The 18,520-nt window shown below is 34.5% G+C and overlaps 1 protein-coding gene across 1 annotated transcript in view; it reads right to left on the bottom strand.

The window, feature by feature from the left end:
- Window positions 1-18,520, bottom strand: part of CUNH14orf39 (chromosome unknown C14orf39 homolog) — an 87,796-nt gene that overhangs the window by 54,879 nt on the left and 14,397 nt on the right. Inside the window, exons 5-10 of the mRNA XM_024748301.1 lie at window positions 9,497-9,684; window positions 9,362-9,404; window positions 7,559-7,679; window positions 6,525-6,616; window positions 4,946-5,079; window positions 3,841-3,917 (exon numbers count right to left, since the gene is read on the bottom strand). Coding sequence (XP_024604069.1) covers window positions 3,841-3,917; window positions 4,946-5,079; window positions 6,525-6,616; window positions 7,559-7,679; window positions 9,362-9,404; window positions 9,497-9,684 — 655 coding nt within the window. The remainder of the gene's footprint in view (window positions 1-3,840; window positions 3,918-4,945; window positions 5,080-6,524; window positions 6,617-7,558; window positions 7,680-9,361; window positions 9,405-9,496; window positions 9,685-18,520) is intronic.

The raw sequence follows: 18,520 nt of genomic DNA, 5'->3' as shown, positions 1-18,520 counted from the left end.
CACAAAGCACTAATACTAATATTTAAATCACTACTTTACTAATGTTTGTATTGTCTGTTTCAAGTCTTTCATTTTCCCTGAGTCACTCATTTTGAAGAGTCACTGATTTTTCTTATTTGACCTGAAATTAAAATACCTTTAATAGGAAAGTTTATCCATTTATATTTGTTATAACAGCCACTGGTCTTAATTCTGTCATCTTATATGCCTTTAGATCATAAGAAAAAGACCTTGTTCCTCAAAGAACACTTGGCCCTTAAAGAACAAGTGTTGTTACAGTTTTGATGTATGTTTTTTTGTTTAGTTTTTTTTTTGCGGTATGCGGGCCTCTTGTGGCCTCTTCCGTGGCGGAGCAAAGGCTCTGGACACGCAGGCTCAGCGGCCATGGCTCTCGGGTCCAGCCGCTCCGCGACATGTGGGATCTTCCCGGACCAGGGCACAAACCCGTGTCCCCTGCATCAGCAGGCAGACTCTCAACCACTGCATCACCAGGGAAGCCCTTGATGTATGTTTTAAACAATATACATGTTTGTATATTCTTCCTGGTACAAGTATTTGTACAAGTATTTCAAGTAATTGTTTAGAGTAGGTGCCAAGAAGTGAAATTGCTGAGTATGTGCGTTTTTATTTTTAATGAGTACTGTGAACCAGTCCTCTAAAGCAGTTGTCCCAAATTATACTCCCACTGGAGTTGACTTCACTAGACATTATCAAATGTTTTAATGTGTGCAAATCTGACAGGTGAAACCAGGTATCTCATTGGTTTAATTTGCATTTCCCTGTTCTCCTGAGGTCAGGCATCTTGTTATGTTTAGTGACCCTTAGTCTTTCCTTTTATGTAAGCTGACTTATCCTCTGACCATTTTTATAGTTTTTTAAATTAATTTTTAAGAATTATTATGTATTTCTTTGTATATTATACATTACAGATACCAATCCCCTAAGTGACAATTCTGTTGCTCTTTTAACTCTGTTAGTGTCTTTCACCATACAAAAGCTTTTTTATTTTGATATACTCCATTGATCAATTTGTCTTTTATTGTACCACACTGTTATAATAACTGCATTTTGATAATGTTTAAAAATGTTTGGGGATGATGAAAATGTTCTGAAATTACAGTGATGATGGTTACACTATCTTGTGAACATACTAAAAACCACTGAATCGTACACTTTAAAACAATCAATTTTATATGTGAATTATATCTCAGTAATGAAAGCTTAAAAATAAACATTTTACAACTTCCCTGGTGGCGCAGTGGTTAAGAATCTGCCTGCCAATGCAGGGGACACGGGTTCAAGCCCTGGTCCGGGAAGATCCCACATGCCGCAGAGCAACTAAGCCCGTGTGCCACAACTACTGAGCTTGTGCTCTAGAGCCCATGAGCCACAACTACTGAGCCCACGTGCCACAACTACTGAAGCCTGTGCGCCTACAGCCCGTGCTCCACAACAAGAGAAGCCACTGCAACGAGAAGCCTGCACACCGCAATGAAGAGTAGCCCCCGCTCGCTCCAACTAGAGAAAGCCCTCGCGCAGCAACGAAGACCCAACGCAGCCAAAAATAAATAATTTATTTAAAAATTAATTAATTAAAAAATAAAAAAATAAACATTTTAATATCTGGTAGTAAGAGTCTCCCTAACATTCTTTTAAAAATCTTTATTTAAAATTATTTATTAATCTATTAATATAGGAAATCATATTGTTAGATTTTTCTTAATGCTGAACAATCATTGTATTCTTTGGGAAAACCAAGGTTAATCATAATATATTACTCTTTCAATGTTACATTGCAAAATTTGCTTTGCTAGTAACTTATTTAGGATTTTTACATCTATGTTCATTCTTGAGACTTATGTACCATAATTTTTCTTTTCTTTCACTATCCTTGTCCTTGCTATCTAATGGATTATTCATTTATAACTTGTTGGATAGTTTCCGACTCTTTTTATACTCTGGAATTGTTTGTATAAAAAGATTATTTAATCCAATGGTTCTCAACTGGGGCCAATTTTGCCTCTTAGGAGACATTTGACAATGTCTGGAGATATTTTTGATTGTCATAATTTGGGGATGAGGTGCTATTGGACTCTAGTGGGTCACAAGACGACCCCACAACAAAGAATTATCTGACCCAAAATGTCAACAGTGCCACTATTGAGAAACTCTGATCTAATCCTTAACAGTTTGGTAGAATTCAGATGAAAAATTGAGTCTGGCGTGTTCTGAAGGGCATGTGTGGTGGAGGGAAAAGGGAGGGAAATAAAGGAGAAAAGAGGGAAATAGGTATTTATATACACTTCCGTTTCACTTACATCAGTTTCTTCTAAGTTATTGATCTATTTATGTTTTTCTTTTTCAGTCTATTTAGCAATTTATATTGTGCTAAAAACCTGTCCATCTTACCTAAATTTTCAAATTTATGGGTATATAGTTGTATAGTATCCTTTTAGGACTTAGAAAAGATGTCTTACATAAGTGTAGAGATATGCACTTTTCCCCCTTTATTATTTTCTTTTGTTGGGGGGGTAGTCTCTTTTTTCTCTACACTTGCTGAAACTTATTAGCTTTTGGCTATATTAATTAACCCAACTTCTAAATTTCATTAATTTCTACTTTCTTTGCATTTATTATTTTATTTCTGTATTTTGAGTTAAGCTTTTCATACTTTGGGTGCAACTTTTCATACTTAAAGTTCAGCTAATTTTAATCTTTCTTATTTTCTAGTATATTTGTTTTCAAATATAAATGTCTCTCTGAGGACCAATTTGGCTACTTTTCACAGGTTTGGGTTTATAGTATTCTTTTAAGTAGTTTTTAAATTCTATTTTGATTTCTTCTATAACCCAGAAGTAATTTCAAAGTATGTGAATTTCTTTTTTCTCAGCCAAATAGTTTTTTGAGGAGAGGGGTATGTTTTCGTTTAACTTGTATTTTTTTATGCTGTGGTTAGTGAAGATAGCAGGTTTTTAGAATTGGTTGAGATATCCTTTTTGTTCTAGTAAATAGTCAATTTTGGTGAATACTGCAAACAAAATTTAACTGAATTCTGTGTATGTTGGGTAAAAAGTTTGCTAATTGTGCTACTCAGATCCTCTACATCCTTATTTATTTTTCATCTATTTGATTTGTTCTTATGACAGAAACTGCCAGTTTTCTATCCTATCCAAAATCTACATTTCCTTTGTGTTGTGATTTTAAAAGCAAACAAACAAAAAACCCATCATATTTCTTAACCTTTCTGCAGATAGAGGTAGCCATGTTACAAAGTTCTGGCCAATGAAACATTAACATAAATTGTTTAAGAAGCTTCCATATAAGATCCCTAAAATGAGGCTGACTCAACTAGCCTTTCTCCCCTTCTTCTTTCCTGCCTAGAAGGAAGATATGATGACAAGTTGTAATGGTTAGCTTCTGACCATGAAATAACCTTGAGGTGAAAGCTTAGCGTTAAGGATAGCAGGGAAAGGAAACACCAATGGAGCTTGAGAAATGATGACATTGTGGAGATGGTGCCACAATTTCCCTCTTCAATACAATTCCTTTAGAAATGTCTTACCGTTTTTGGTGTACTGGGTACAGAGATTGGTATTTTCAAATATGTTTTATTTTTAGAAGTAAGGGAGAAGGCTACAGTATGTGCTCAGGCTGCCATATTGAAACTCTTTTAAGTCTTTTAGATCCTGAGATTGAACTAATGGCTACTTTAATATATTTATAACACACACACACACACACACACACACACACACACACACACACGTCCTAAATGCAATATATTCACTATCTCATTTAATGCAAGCACTTAATTTGTACTATTAAAAAAGAAATACCTACCTGAGTATCACTTTCTTTTTGTCTGAAGTCAATACTGGCAAGTTTTGACTGCTTCACAGAACTTTCTTCTTTTTTATCTAGGTTATTAAATGGTACTACTTCAAATCAATTCCAGAAATAGAATCAAATAGCATGCCCAATATTTAACCTAATCTTGTAATTTTAAAAAATCAAGTTACATTAATATTTAATTTAAATTAAAATAAAGAATTATGAATCACTACATATTCTTAATTCCTCAATATATAATAGCTATTACAATAACCATGAATGTAAAATGAAAAACAGCTGACAAAAATAAATTAATTAAATTAAATTTAAAAAAACAGCTGACAGGGCTTCCCTGGTGGCGCAGTGGTTGAGAGTCCGCCTGCTGATGCAGGGGACACGGGTTCGTGCCCTGGTCCGGGAGGATCCCACATGCTGCGGAGCGGCTGGGCCCGTGAGCCATGGCCGCTGAGACTGCGCGTCCGGAGCCTGTGCTCCTCAACGGGAGAGGCCACAACAGTGAGAGGCCCGCATACCGAAAAAAAAAAAAAAAAAAGGGGGGGGGGAAATAAAATAAAAAAACAGCTGACAAAACTACATCTTTATAATGGGACTACATCTTTATAATGGGGAACCAAAGAACAAAGAGTGGTGATATTAATGACTGGGGGACTAAAACAGCCAATACAGTTAACCTAACACAATGTAGTTAATCTATCCATTGAATGAAACATTCAAATATCTCAGTGACTAAGTCATAAATATCATTATCACAAGTCTGCCACCCACTTTAATCATACATACTGATAATACAACCTCTCAAATGAAAAATATATAATTATTCATCCTCCCCTGACAGCTGGAAACCAGGCTGAAACACTTTTTAAAAAAATATGGTATGAGTGATTTCTTTCTCAAAGAGAAAAATGTTATGTATAGAAGGCACATCTTGTTTGCTCTCAGAAAAAATCAAAGTGGCACTTTACTGAGTCTATAGGTCTCCAGTATTGTTTGCTCTTGCTTACACCAAATGATAACTAAAGTTGCTCCTTTCTATTTCTTCTTTTATGTGTTTTCAAAGAAAACTAAGTTTTTGAATAATAAACAGATACTGTACCTTTAACTCTTGGTTCTGAAGGATGCATCTTCATTTGTTTGACTAATTTCTGAGATTCATATGGAAGAAATAATTGACTGCTTTGAGGAGTTTTATTCAACATAAGTACATGCTGTTCATCTTTTTCAAAAATTCTAAAGAGTGAATTATAAATATTAGCTAAGTAAAAAATTAACATATTTTAAAGCTAGAAAAGATACTTAGATATTATATAGTTAAAACTCCTCAATTTGCAGATAATGAAAAGAAGTTCCAGAGAATTTAACAAACCTGCCCAATATTATTAAATTACTTACTAGTGTCACAACTAAAATACACTTTTCCTGATTAAGTCCAGTGCTCTTCTCAATGTACCACACCCTCATTTTTAAAACATAATCATTTTAAAAGACTTTCTAAACCTGTGTAAAACATTTTAAACCAAAACTGTATTTGCAAATAGCATGCTTTAGATTTTGAAGTACTACTTCAAATTTTAAAAAGATTTATTCAGAAAAAAATAAACTAGCATGAACACAGACATCATTAAAGCAATATTACAATCATAAATGGATCTCTTAAGTATTTTACTGGAAGAATAATTTCATTGAATTTTTCCTAAATTAGAGAAATAATTTATATTATTGATAGTTAAATAATAATTTAAATACTGGTATTATTTGATAATAACTATCAAAATATAAGTAAAAATAACTAAAGTTATATAAGTTTCTCTCAACAGAGAATTTTTATATTAAAAAGTTATCAATAAAGTGAAATTCTGTACATTTCTGTATTTTTCTAATCAATTTCATTATAAAATTAAAGACACATTACCATGGATGTGAGACGTGGGAGTGGGGAAATCAATAAAAATAACAGAGCCAAGGAAATAAGATAAGGGAAATTAACTTGGGAGAAGAATGTGTTGAAAAATCAGATTAAGAGCAATATAGCCTGAGAAGAGGAATTTAAGATTTTAAAAGGGTATAGGCAGAAAGAGAAAAAGTAGAAAGTTTATCAAAAACAGCAACAGTAATACATCTATTTTTCTGTCACACAATAACAGACAAAATCAATCTTTTCTTTTTAAGTGCCTCCACCACTGATGTCTATTTTATCACCATTAGGATGAAAGACAAGGAAACATATGATGCCACAGATTCAGTAACATTTTGATTCATCTTCACTCTCTGTGGCAAAGGAGAGCTGGTCAAGCTGGTGACAGGATGATAAAAAGGCAAATACATTGCTGTTCCCATCATTTTTCCTCGTTTTACTCCTTTTGGTGACCCATAATGGAAAACTGGGTGAAATGTACAACTGACAGGTTACAGAACAGCAAATGGGCTGCTGCTACCCTATTTCTCTCTACACATTATCCTTTACCTTACTAAATAATAAGCAATTTTGAATATTAGTCCATAATATTTAAAGGTATAAATTAATATTTTTTGTAAGAAATGAATAGAAAACAGCCTGTACAATAAATGTTTATAGATACTATGTAAATATTAGTGGCTTGGGCTAGAATATGTAATCAAATTCTAAATGCAGAATAACTGTTCATATAAAATCCCATTTTAAAGTTTACTTATACCTTTCTTTCGATTCCTTTCTCTTTTCTATATTTTTATTTTTTTCTTCCCGAGTTTCTGAAAGATTCTTCATTTCATAAAGTCTTGCAATCTGCTAAAAGGAAAAATGATAAAGCAAAACAAAATAATTACCTGCAAAGCATTAAGGATAAACATATGGTTTATCTTAACTAATGAATATGATTTTTTCTACATAATCACAAGACATATTTTTGGTAGTATTAGCAATCTTTTAGTGAAAAGAGTCAAAATTAACAATAAATCATACTCCTTTTTTCTTACAACTCCATTAGCAAACCTATTAGATTTCAATGAACTTTCATCTTCTTTTTTAAAAAGGACAGTCAGAAGCAAAGTAGACACTGATTACCTACATAGAGATGTAGTTACCATATATTTTAAAGAAAGTAGCATCCACTTTCTTCTCATTACTAAAATGATATTAATACTACTTGGAATCTCATGCCTAGGAATGATAAATATACCATCTTTACACAGTTTTCAGAAAATTTAGAAAATCAGCTATTCAACTTTTTTTCAAGATTTGGAAGTGACTTTGATGGGTTCTCATATCCATCAATGAAAGCCACATTTCAATACAATACTAAAAATGTATTCATGAAGATATCATGCACCATCAATCTTAAAGGCTAAACTAGCTTTATAAAGATTATAGTCATAAATTTTCTAGATTAAGTCTTTTAAATTATTTACTGCCTTGTTCTCTTTTTTGACAACACTGTTGTAAGCTCTGCTAATGCCTTTAAATACCTATTATTAAGCTCCATCTTGTTCCTTCCTATCTTCTTTCCTTAGCACCCAAAGAAAGTTAAACTATTCCCCAAAACTCAGAGCTGAATACACTCAATACCTAAAACACATTTTGGCTTCAATGGTAATCTGAGGCAAATAAATTATTATAAGCTTTTCTCCATATCGAGGCTCTTCAGAAACAGCTCTTCTTAGACATTCATCTAACACACCATTACACTTATACATTAACACATATATTAGAAACATATAACAAAATTAATACCTGGTTTAAATAATTAATTTCTATTTCCACATCATCTACTTCTTTCTTCAATTCATATGATCTTTTGGAAAATTTGTTGGCATGTTTAAGAGTATCTTGTGTTTTACATCTCAAATTAACCCTTTTATGTTAAGGAACTATGTTATACAAGTAACTTTCACACTTACATACACTATATAAAAATAATTAGTATTATGTAACATTATTTGTATATGTACCATATAAGCAATATTAATAACAATATCTGAAAATAGTTGTAAGACTAGAACAAACATTTGGCAAACTGACAATTTATTGTTCACCTATGTTATATATTTAGCTTAAAAATAACATTTCTTCAAAAATATGTGTCAGGATTTTTTCTTTCAGTTAAATATTTTCACAGGGTGGTTTTTTTACTTTTGGTTTTTACCCAACTTTATCATGTCATTTGGCATGATGAACATAATCAATTCAGGTCCAAACTTAACATCTTGTGTTTCTATAATTTATTTGTTCCAAAGTTAACATTAAAAATCCACTCAATTTTCCTTTTCTTGCTGTTTAAGGTCCATCAGTGCACCCTGCAGAACTCAAAAGAGAGCTGCATCTTCTATCTGAACTTTCTGCTTGAACTGGATTTATACCCAATTTCAAGTAGAGAATTTCTCAGCTGTTAATAGACACCCTGCATGGTTATTAGCTACTACCATTTCCTAAGTTACTCTACAATCCATTTAGGAGAATTTAAAAATGAATAAAAGTGTCAATGAACAAGAATTCCAGAGAAAATCTTTATCAGACCTTTCCTATTTCGCTAAAACTTATGATTTATATGCTAGCACATGAAATTTCAGATGAACATTATTTATAATGCTATGCTGTTATCAAAAGTATCAATTTAAAATTTCAGATACAGGCATTTAAATCCTAATCTTCAATTCTCCCTACCTCCATCACCTCGTCATGTCATGTAATCTTATGTCTCATCCGTTTCTACATCCAACTCCCTAAACCCCTGCTGTGCCTTATGCATCTACCAACCTCTGCCTCTTCCTAAACACAGATGGGCAGCAAATGAACAACTAAGTACAGAATAAGCTAAAACCCAAACATGGAGAGAGCAAGCAGCAAAGGAGTTAAAAGGATGATTTGGGATGAAGTAGAATGAAGCAAGGTAGAATGCAGGGATAAAGAAGACTTAGTACAAACAGTGGAGTTATAATCTGATAGGAAAGCATATGAAGGATTGTGGAGGTTGGAAGAGGATTAAAGTTCCAAGTTCATCATCAGGGAAGGTCTCCTTGACAAACAGATGAGACTTAGACCAATTAAGAATTACTTAAGCATCTAATACAATGCCACTGTATTACTTGTTTACATGTCTGTTTCCTCTACTAAACTGTGAGCTCCTTATAAGAAAGTTCTGTATCTTCTTGAGTATTGCCTGGCACAAAGTAGGTACCCAATGAATTGTGACTCACCTCCTTACCATCTTCCATCTTAACAAGTAATAATCAATTGATTTAATTGGAACTCTTTGGTAAGACAGAGCAGGATGACTTTTTCATTGGTTTGGGTGATAAGATATGCCACTTAAAGACAGATACATATACCACTTATTGGCATTTAAATTTCTTGCTTCTGATGACATGCACATGTATGAAAACTAATCCCAAATGATCTTTAAAGTAATCTCTAAATTTTTTAATTAAACAAAATACCAAATCAATGTGATTCTCATAAGGAAATGCAATAACAATTAAAATACAGAAATAATACTTATCCAATAAAAATTCTAAGTAGAAATACTACTGTGGATACATATGTAATGTCCAACTGGTAAGTGATGGAAAGGGAGCAGGCACTGAAAAACAAAGTCATATTTTAGACTGATTTATTATATTTTTATTACAAAAATAATGTTATTAAAACAGTATGTAACAAAACCATTAATACCTAAAAATTCCATAAAAATAGTTTCATTCATTTTTAGTTGTTCAGTACATGCCAACACTCTGTTTTGAATTTCTTCATGTTCTCTTTTCTTCTCATAATATTCATGTGAAAGAGGTGTTTCTGAGTATTTTTGTTGGTATTGCTTTAAAACATCTTTATACTGACATATATAACTGTGGTACATTTTTCTGTTAAAATTAAAAGAAATGATGTCAATATAACAAAAGTATATCTAAAATCACTTGTTAACGTCTACTAAATTAAGCATAACAGACAAGTTAAAAATCTACTTATTCTGCTTCCCTCAATACTGTCTGTCCTTCAAACTTTTTTCTTAACTCTATTACACTTTTCAATTCTCTACTCTTTTTCTCCACTACCTGAGTTACTCACTCCTTAATCATTTTCAATTAAACTTCCACTTCCACCAGTTTAATGAAACTACCCTTCCCAAGGTTACCAATGATCTAATTTGTCCACCTTAGTGATCTCTTTTCACTTTTCATCCTAAATAACACTGCAGAACCTGGTTCTTTTGATGACTTCTTGAATCTCTATCCTCCCTGAGTTCTGAATCTCTATTCTTCCCAGTTCAGCTACCTCTATAACTATGCTATTAAATCTCTTCAGTTTTCTAAGCTAAAGTTATCATGTTCTAGGTGATAGAACTCTGGGTTCACAAACATTCTTGTATACTCCAGAACTATTTTATAAGAAAATTTCAGCACTGTTTGGAGGAACTCCTTCAAGTACAACTAAGGTAGAGGTGCCTGGTCATCTATTTCGGAACCAGTCTTGAATGAGATGGTCAATTCTTGCAAAAGGATATTAACTCTTCCTTCTCATTTGAATTTTGCTTGATCTACAATAGGGGTCAGTTACTATGATCAATGGGCCAAATCTAATCTGCCACCTGTTTTTGTACAGCCTATGAGCTAAGAACAATTTTTACATTTTTAAATGATTAAAAAAACAAAAGAATAATAATGTTTCATGGCATATTAAAATTATATGAAAATCAAACTGTAATGTCCATAAATAAAGTTTTATTAGAACCCAGTCAATCACTTATGTACTGCCTGAAGTTGCTCTTGTACCACAGTATCAGACTTGAGTAGCTGTGACAAAGACTGTATATTCCCACAAAGCCTGGAATGTTTACTATATGGCCCTTTACAAAAAAAAGTTTGTCAGTCCTCATCTACAACACTGAACATGTTCAATCCAGGTTCATTGCAAAAAACATATTCTTGGGAGGAGAAAAAGATGGCAGAGTAGAGGGACATGGAGCTTACCTCCTCCACAAACACATCAAAACTACATCTACAAGTGGAACAATTCTCACAGAATACCTACTGAAAACTTGCAGAAGATCTCATACAACCAAAGCCACAAGAAAAATTCCCATGTAACCACTGCTCCTGCAGAAGGGCTGAAATCTGAGCCAATTACCTGCACTTCCCCTTTGGCACGGGGGTGAGGCTTGGGCAGGTTCTTGTGCAGGCAGATTTGTGAGCACACGTGCATGCCTAAAGGACCTCTGAGCTCATTATGAGCACTGCGGCAGTGGATGTGGCCCCTCGAGGGCAGCGCTAACAACAGATTTCTTTGTGGGCGTGCACACCAAGTAGCAGGTGGCATCACAGAGTTGCATGTCCCAGTGGACAGCTCCTACGGAAGAACACGCAGTGGCTCCTTTCTCAGAGGGAGAGCTCCCAGTCCCACCTACCTCACATCACAGCTTAGAACCGGATCTGGGGGCTTCTACTCCAACAACTGGGGAGCAGACCCTGACCCTGACAGGGTTGTGACAACCACCAGAGCAAAGAGGAGGCCCCACCCAACATCCAGTGCAGGCTCTGGTCACCACAACACCAAACACATCCCCTATCAAGGGGACAAGGGCCAGCACAACCTGAGAAAAGTCTTGGCAAGCATCCATACCACAAACAGCCCTCGCACCGAAAATACTGCACTCACACAGTCTACACAAGGGTCACTCCCACATAAAAACAGACCTTCAAGACCACAGTAGATAATTGTTTCTCCAAAATTCATAGAGTTGGAGAAATATAAGTAAAATGAAAAAAGCAGAGGAACTACTCTGAATTAAAAGAACCAGAGAAATTCCCTGAAAGAACAATGAAACAGACCTCTCCAATCTACCAGACGCTGAGTTCAAAACAGAGGTAATAAAAATGCTGAAGGAACTACAAAAGACTATCAATAGAAATGCAGATCACTGTAACAAGGAATTAGAAACTATAAAAAGAAGCCAATCGAAATTAGACAACTCAATTTCCAAAATGAAAACTGAGCAAAAGGCATAAATAGTAAACTAAATAATGCAGAATAAGAAGTGATCTGGAAGACAGAATAACTGAAATCACCCAAGCAAAACAGCAGACAGAAAGACAAATGAAAAAATGAAACAAAGCAACATATGAGATCTATGGAATAATAAGAGTAAGCCAATCTACACATAATAGGAATCCCAGGAAAAAAAGAAGAGAAAGGGGGATCAAAAATGTTTTCAAAGAAATTATAGCTGAAAACTTCCCAAACCTAAAGAAGGAAACAGCAATACAGGTACAGGAAGCACAGAGGTTCCCAAACAAGATGAACCCAAACAGTCCAAATCCAAGACATATTATAATTAAAATAGCAAAAGTGAAAGATAAAGAGAGGATTCTAAAGGCAGCAAAAGAAAAAACAAAGAGTCAGTTACAAGGGAACCCCCATAAGGCTACCAGCTAATTTCTCTAAAGAAACTTTGCAGGCCATAAAGTAGGGGCAAGATATATCCAAAGTCCTGAAGAACAACAACCTGCAACCTAGGATACTCTACCCAGCCAGACTGTCATTTAGAATAGAAGGAGTGATAAACAATTTCTCAGACAAGCAAAAACTAAAAGAAGACAGCAATATTAAATCTATCCTAAAAGAAATATTGAGAGATCTTCTCTAAATAGAAAAGAAGCAGGAATCAATAAAAAAGGTAAACTCACAATAGGAAAGACAAATATATAAAAGGATTGAATATCACTTAAATAAACGAAGTACATGGATTAAAAAACAATCAAAAAAATTCTGTGAAAGCAATTATAAATACAATGAACAGCAAAAAGATAAGCATGAAGATGTAAAACAGGACATTAAAATCACAAAATGTGGGGGAGGGGAGTAAGAAAATGCAAATCTTTTAGAATGTGTTTGAGCTTATATGACTATGAATCTAAAGGAAGTAGATACAGTTATGAGATAACATACTTGAAAACCAGGGTAATCACAAATCAAAAACATAAAATAAATTCACAAAAACCAAAAATAAAGGAACTCAAGCATAATACAAACCACAAACGGAAAAACAAAAAGGGGAGAAAGGAACAAAGATGTGCAAAATGAACCAGAAAACAAGGTTTAAAATGGCAATAAATACATACTATCAATAATTACTTTATATATAAATGGACTATATGCACCAATCAAATACATAGAGTGGCAGGTTAGATAATAAAACAAGAATCTACAATATGCTGCCTACAAGAGACCCACTTCTGGGTGAAAGACACATATAGATTGAAAGTGAGGGGATGGAAAAAGGTATTTCATGCAAAAGGAAATGACAAGAAAGTGGGGGTAGCAATACTCACATCAGACAAAATAGACTTTAAAATGAAGGCCACAAAGAAAGACAATGAAGGTCAACATATAATAAGATGATCAATACAAGAAGAGGATATCACACTCATTAACACATATGCACCCAATATAGGAGGACCAAAATACATAAAGCAAATATCAAGAGACAAAAAGGGAGAAACTGATGGGAATACAACAATAGTAGGAGAGTTTAACACCCTACTGACATCAATTGGCAGATCTTCCAGACAGAAAATCAATAAGGCAACAGAGATCCTAAGTGACACAATAGAACAGACTTAATTGATATCTACAGGACATTACATCCAAAAAAAAAAAAAATACACATTCTTTTCAAGAGCACATGGAACATTCCCTAGGATAGACCACATACCAGAACACAAAACAAGCCTCAACAAATTTAAGAGGACAGAAATTATTTCAAGCAACTTTTCTGAGTGCAACGGTATGAAACTAGATATCAACCACAGAAAGAGAAATGAGAAAAAAATGATTACATGGAGACTAAACAACATGCCACTAAAAAACCAATGGGTCAGTGATGAAATCAAAGAGGAAATTTAAAAATACCTCAAAACAAACGACAATGAAAACACAACCATACAAAATCTATGGGATGCAGAAAAAGCAGTTCTAAGAGAGAAGTTCATAGCAATACAGGCCTTCTTCCAAAAACAAGAAAAATCTTAAATAAACAACCTAATCTACCACCTAAAAGAATTAGAAAAAAAAAACAGATAAAACCTAAATTCAGCAGAAGGAAGGAAATAATAAAGACCAGAGAGGAAATGAATAAATGGAGATTTTAAAAATAGAAAAAAATTAATAAAACCAAGAGATAGTTGAAAGGATAAATGAAATTGACAAGCCTCTAGCCAAGCTCACCAAGAAGAAAAGAGACAGGATACAAATAAATAAGAAATGGAAGAGGAGAAATAACAAACAATATTGTTACAGGGAAGAACAAATCTGACTACATGTTGGATCTGTTTCTCTTACTTTAACCTTTGCTTCCTGCTGCTTTTGTTCACTAAAAGGTTACTGTCTATACATAATGGTCTGCTTCAGGGAACCTGCCCCTCTGCGTGAATGTTAAACCAAAGTGCCTTTGTTTGGGGAAACATCCTGACCCTGTCCACCTATGAATGGCTGCAAGAAAGAAGAAATTAACACATCCCCTTCCCAAGGCTGGCTATTCCAGGAGATATCTGCAAGACTTATGGCCTTTTTACTTTACTTCCTCACCTCTGCCCCCTCTCTGTTCTATAGAAGAAACTGGCATCCAGACCCCAATGAGATGGTTCTTCTAAGACACTAGTCTGCCATCTTCTTGGTCCGCTGGCTTTCCGAATAAAGTCACTATTCCTTGCCTCAACACCTCTTCTCCCGATTTACTGGCCTGCCATGTGGCAAGCAGAGTGAGCTTGGACTCAGTAACAATACCATAGAAATACAAAAAATTACTAATATTGTGAACAGTTATATGCCAACAAATTTGACAACCTAGAAGAAATGGACAAGTTGCTAGAAACATACAGCCTGCCAAAACTGAATCAAGAAGAAACAGATAAGTTGAACAGACTGATCACTAGAAGTGAAATAAAATCTGTAATAAAAAAGGCTCCCTGCAAACAAAAGTCCAGGACTGGATGGCTTCACTGGGTTATTCTACCAAACATACAAAGAAGAACTTATATCTATCCTTCTCAAACTCTTCCAAAAGACTGAAGAGGAGAGAACACTCCCAAAGTCATTCTATGAAGTCACCATCACCCTGATACCAAAACCAGAAAAAGACACTACCAAAAAAGAAAATTACAGGCCAATATCTTTGATGAATGTAGATGCAAAAATCCTCAACAAAATATTAGCAAACCAAGTCCAACAACACATAAAAAGGGCCATACACCATAATCAAATTGGATTCATCCCAGAGTCACAAGGATGGTTCAACAAACACAAATCAATCAATGTGATACACCACAACAACAAAAGAAAATACAAAAACCACATGATCATCTCAATAGAGGCAGAAAAAGCATTTGATAAAATTCAACATTTATTCATGATAAAAACTCTCACCAAAGTGGGTATAAAGGGAACATAACATAATAAAAGCCATTTATGACAAATCCACAGCTTACATGATACTAAATGGTGGAAAGCTGAACGTCTTCCTGCTAAGTGCTGGAATAAGACAAGGATGCCCACTCTCACCACTTCTATTCAACATACTATTGGAAGTCTTAGGCACAGCAATCAGGCAAGAAAAAGAAATAAAAGGCATCCAAATTAGAAGGGAAGAGGTAAAATTGTCATTATATGCAGATAACATGATACTCTACAGAAAACCCTTAAGACTCCAAACAGAAACTACCAGAACTGATAAACGAATTCAGCAAGGTATCAGGATACAAGATTAATATACAGAAATCTGTTGCACTTATTTACACTAACAATGAAGTATCAGAAAGAGAAAGTAAAAAAGCAATCCTATTTAAAATCACACTGCATCCAAAAAAAAAAAAAAAACTAGGAATAAACCTAACCAGAGGTGAAAGATTTATATGCTGAGAACTATAAAACACTGATGAAGGAAACTGAAGATGATTCAAAGAAATGAAAAGATATCCCATGGTCTTGGGTTGGAAGAATTAATATAGTGAAAATTGCCATACTACCCAAACAAATCTACAGATTTAATGCAATCCCTATCAAATTACCCATGACATTTTTCACAGAACTAGAACAAATAATTCTAAAATTTATATGGAACCACAAAAGACCCAAAATTGCCAAAGCAATCCTGAGGGAAAAGAACAAAGCTGGGGCATAACCCTTCTAGACTTCAGGCAATATTACAAAGCTACAGTAATCAAAACAGGGTGGTACTGGCACAAAAACAGACATATAGAGATGGAACAGAATAGAGGACCCAGAAATAAACCCCCACACCTATGGCCAATTAATCTTCGACCAAGGAGGCAAGAATATACAATAGAGAAAAGATAGTCTCTTCTTCAGCAAGTGGTGTTGGGAAAGCTGGATAGACTCATGTAAATCAATGAAGTCAGAACACTCCCTCATACCACACACAAAAATAAATTCAAAATGGCTTAAAGACTTAAATATAAAACATGACACCATAAAACTCCTAGAAGAGAACATAGGTAAAACATTCTCTGACATAAATCGTACCAATGTTTTCTTGGGTCAGTCTCTCAAGGCAAAATAAATAAAAGCAAAAATAAACAAATGGGACCTAATCAAATTTAACAGCTTTCACACAGTAAAGGAAATCATAAACAAAACAAAAAGACAACCCACGGACTGGGAGAAGATATTTGCAAAGAATGCAGCTGACAGGCACTTAATTTCCAAAACATACAAAGAGTTCATACAACTCAATATCAGAGAAACAAACAACCCAATCAAAAAATGGACAGAAGACTAAATAGACATTTCTCGAAAGAAGACATACAGATGGCCAACAGACACATGAAAAGATGCTCAACACTGCTAATTATTAGAGAAATGCAAAGCAAAACTACAATGAGGTATCACCTCACAGTCTACAAATAATAAATGCTGGATAGGGTATGGAGAAAAGGGTACCCTCCTACACTGTTGGTGGGAATGTAAATTAGTGCAGCCACTATGGAAAACAATATGGAGGTTCCTTAAAAAACTAAAAATGGAGTTACCACTACTGGGCGTATATCTGTAAAAGATGAAAACTCTAATTTGAAAAGATACATGCACCCCAATGATCACAGCAGCACTGTTTACAATAGGCAAGATATAGAAGCAATCTAAGTGTCCATCAAGATGAATGGATAAAGAAGACGTGGCATATATATATATAATAGAATATTATTCCGACATAAAAAAAAATGAAATAATGCCTTTTGCAGCAATAGGGATGGACCTAGAGATTATCATGCTAAATGAAGTAAGTCAGACAGAGAAAGACAAATACCATATGATATCACTTATATGTGGAATCTAAAAAAAAAAAATAGTACAAATGAATTTATTTACAAAACAGAAACAAACTCATAGACATAGAAAGCAAACTTATGGTTACCAAAGAGGGGGAGGAATAAATAAGAAGTATGGGATTAACAGATATGCACTACCATATATAAAACAGATAAACAACAAGGCTTTACTGTATAGCACAGAGAACTGTATTCAATATCTTATAATAACCTATAATGGAAAACAATCGGGAAATGTGTATATGTATATATAAATATATATATAAAACTGATCACTTTGCTGTACACTGAAACTAACACAATATTGTAAATATTGTAAATCAACCATACTTCAATTTAAAAACAGGAAATATATTTTTGGATCCTTTTTTTACCCAGTTATTAACAAATACATACTTTCAAAAAAATAACATTCATAGAAAATTTTCTAAAAATATATAGTCCTTATATTCCTCAAAAGTTTATAAATTTTCTAAATCAAGCCATACTATATGGGGGAATTTCTTAAAAGATACTTCAATGATTATCTTGCCTTAGCAGATGAGAAAAGAAGTATTCATAAACTGCTTGTATAGTAAGAAGAAAAGGATAACAGCCTTCTACTGGTCAGCAGGTCTGAATCTTAAGAATGTTTTAATTTCTTAATATTACTAAACTCTGTCCCCTTATGCAAGATAAAGTAGTTTAGCCTAAAACAAATTTCTTCCTATTCTTCTAAATGCATATTTGCTAATTAAGCCTTCACTTTTTGGGAAAATAGTCCAAAAGGAAGGAAATACCTATAAGAAAACTGAGTCTGGGACACCAGTTTCAGATGAGATTAGCACACCCCATCTACCCTGTTCAGACTGCATATTCACGGCAACTCTTCTAATATACTCCATACAAGAACCTTGCTAGCCCAAGCCATGATTCAAGAAGAGCCATTACTATCTCATCTCTTGCCAGCAATGCTAGTCTTCGTGAATGCCTGGGAGAGGGATGGGAGATTAGGAGAAATAAGTAGCTGGTGCCTCTACTTCCTTCATTACCCATGATACCAACAAATGGACTCTTTTCCTCTTATAAATACATAGTATTGAGTCATCAAGTCAATCAACCTATGTGGCTGTTTAAGAAAGAAAGAGAGGGCTTCCCTGGTGGCGCAGTGGTTGAGAATCCACCTGCCAATGCAGGGGACACGGGTTCGAGCCCTGGTCCCAGAAGATCCCACATGCCGCGGAGCAACTAGGCCCGTGAGCCACAACTACTGAGCCTGCGCGTCTGGAGCCTGTGCTCCGCAACAAGAGAGGCCGCGACAGTGAGAGGCCCGCGCACCGCGATGAAGAGTGGCCGCTGCTCGCCGCAACTAGAGAAAGCC

This window comes from Neophocaena asiaeorientalis, unplaced genomic scaffold (genome assembly GCF_003031525.2).
Source record: "Neophocaena asiaeorientalis asiaeorientalis breed wild unplaced genomic scaffold, Neophocaena_asiaeorientalis_V1.1 scaffold698, whole genome shotgun sequence".
Classification (NCBI taxonomy): domain Eukaryota; kingdom Metazoa; phylum Chordata; class Mammalia; order Artiodactyla; family Phocoenidae; genus Neophocaena; species Neophocaena asiaeorientalis.
Note: the sequence above shows the minus strand (reverse complement) of the source record. Positions and strands in the feature narration are given on the sequence as shown.